A 2,164-nucleotide genomic window follows, 5' to 3' on the forward strand; every position below is an offset into this window, starting at 1 on the left:
GTTGGTGCAAGGAGCGCATTGAGAGCATTAAGGCGACCGTGGATGGAAGGTCAGATGCCGTGCCGGAGCTGCGGAAGGTGATGGAGGACTTGGATTATGCCAAGGTGGCCGATGAGATTGCGGTTGTCGGCAGCATAAGGAAGGAGTTTTGGAAGGCCAGGGAGAGGCAGAGGAAAATGGTCGCCGAGCTGCATCGCGCGGAGAGGGAGGGGCGCAGGATTGAGAGCCATGCGGCGCATATTGATGGCAAGATTGCGCGGTTGAGAGGGTATGCTAGGTTTATTGAGCGCGGATGGACGGATGAACCGGAGATCGATAGCCATAGTAGGGGGAAGGAAGGCGGGGAGGGTGACGAGGGGATGGCGAGGGAGGATGAAAGCTCGGGAGAAGACGATGATGATTCGGATAGGAAGGATATGCAGATGCTGCGCGGATCAGAAGGGCGACATGATCGAAGGCATGCGCGATCATCGGATGTTGAAATGCAGTCATCTTGATCATTCCTTTTCAGGGTAGGTCCCCCCTTGACAACGGCAGAGACTTTTATTATTATTATTATCTCCTGCGTCGATACAAGTTGTCAGAGCTTGGCAGTGAGTAATTTTGTCAAGAAGCTCCCGTAACGGAATTGCAAGCGGCATCGGGTGGGGCTTTACTCATGGGGCACTTCTCGAAACAGGGTTGTTGATACATGGGATCTTCGCCCTCAGGCAAGGGTGGTTTACCAAAAGCAAACTTGCAGCTGTAATCGTCAAGATTGGGTTCGATGGCGAGATCGACTCCCATATTTTTCTGAAAGAAAGACTCTGTGGCTGCTTTACATGAATGCAGGCAGATTCCGACACAGCCTGTTTCTACGCAGACAAGGTGAGGCGCGAGAGGGAGAAGAAGACTCGGAGCGTTAAGAATATGATTCACCAGTGGATGCAGATGGTCAATAGGGACGGAAATGCGCGGAAATACGGAGAGCAAATAGGACGCCGCCTCACAAGCACGGGCGGGGGGGGGGGGGGGGGGGGGGCAACTTACCTTCAAGATAGCGACACCTCTCAATTTCAACAGTCATTCCGCCCTCCGCAAGCCTGGACGGCCCCATGAGCCACTGCGTGACCGCGACGGTAACGACGGCGTTAATCCACTTTGCAAAGTAGGGCACATTGCGTGAGAAGATGACATCGAAAGCCGGCGGCAGCCAGCTCGGAAACAGGGACTGTAGCACGCGCTCGCTAGCGAGGCGCAAAGCGTCGGGGTTGCCACGGTGGCGCTGGGCAAGCGCGTTGACCGCGTACACGACGCCGGCGTAGCCGGCGACTGGGGCGGGGCGCCCCAGCTCGTCCTCCAGCTTGCCCCGGAAGATGGTTGTCAGGCGACGGTTGACCGGGTTGGCGTCGATGCGCGAGTAGTCCGGCGCGGGCGTCGGTGGGCCGTGCATGCAGGGGGTGCGGCTGCGGCGCGCATGACGCGCGCGAGACCGCGGCAGCAGCGGCGCGACCGCGAAGGCTGGCGAGGACATGCGCGCGTGTGGAGGTGGAAAGAGTGAAGGTGCGCGGCGAGATGGCGGAGAAGGCTTCTCTCACGGGAGATGCGCCTTACGATGTGTGCATGCCCTCTCAAAAAGGAAATTTTTCTATTCTACTTCGCATGCTGTACATAAAGACATTTTTTCGACACCGCGTGCCGCGTTGCGCACCGCGCCTCACAACTTGATCCACAGCTTCGGCGTGGTAAGAAGCTCAACAACTCCCAACGTATCCTTCCCCAAAAATGGAAACCTCTCCACAACCCAGTCGTCGCCGGAGCCCCAAGCCTTTGCCAAAAAGTGAATACTCCTCAACCCGACGACCAAGTTAAACCCGGGCACCACAACCCACGCCGGCGTCAGCGGGCTCCCTAAGCCCTCCCTCTCGCACACGGTATTAATGCGCCCGTAAAGCCCGTACTGCACGCCGACAATCCACGCGACCGCGAACGCCGCCGCGGCCTCCGCGGGCCCGCCGGCCGGCAGCGCCGCGGCCGCGGCCAGCGCCGCGCCGAACGGGCCCAGCGCCACATACCCGCCGGGGCCCGACGCTAACGTCGCGCGCAGCTCCTCCTCCACGCAGAACTTGTACCACCCGTACCACAACAGCCCCGTCCCCGAGCTCAGCACCACCACGGACGCCAG

General features: G+C 59.5%; 1 protein-coding gene across 1 annotated transcript; it reads left to right on the forward strand.

The window, feature by feature from the left end:
- The first annotated feature begins 825 nt into the window (after positions 1-825).
- CHC_T00007432001 (hypothetical protein) lies at positions 826-1,098 on the forward strand. Its single transcript, XM_005711033.1, has one exon. The coding sequence runs from the start codon at positions 826-828 to the stop codon at positions 1,096-1,098; it is 273 nt and encodes a 90-aa protein (XP_005711090.1).
- The last annotated feature ends 1,066 nt before the right edge of the window (positions 1,099-2,164 follow it).

The sequence above is a fragment of the Chondrus crispus genome, genomic scaffold (assembly GCF_000350225.1).
Source record: "Chondrus crispus Stackhouse genomic scaffold, scaffold_74, whole genome shotgun sequence".
NCBI classification, from domain to species: domain Eukaryota; phylum Rhodophyta; class Florideophyceae; order Gigartinales; family Gigartinaceae; genus Chondrus; species Chondrus crispus.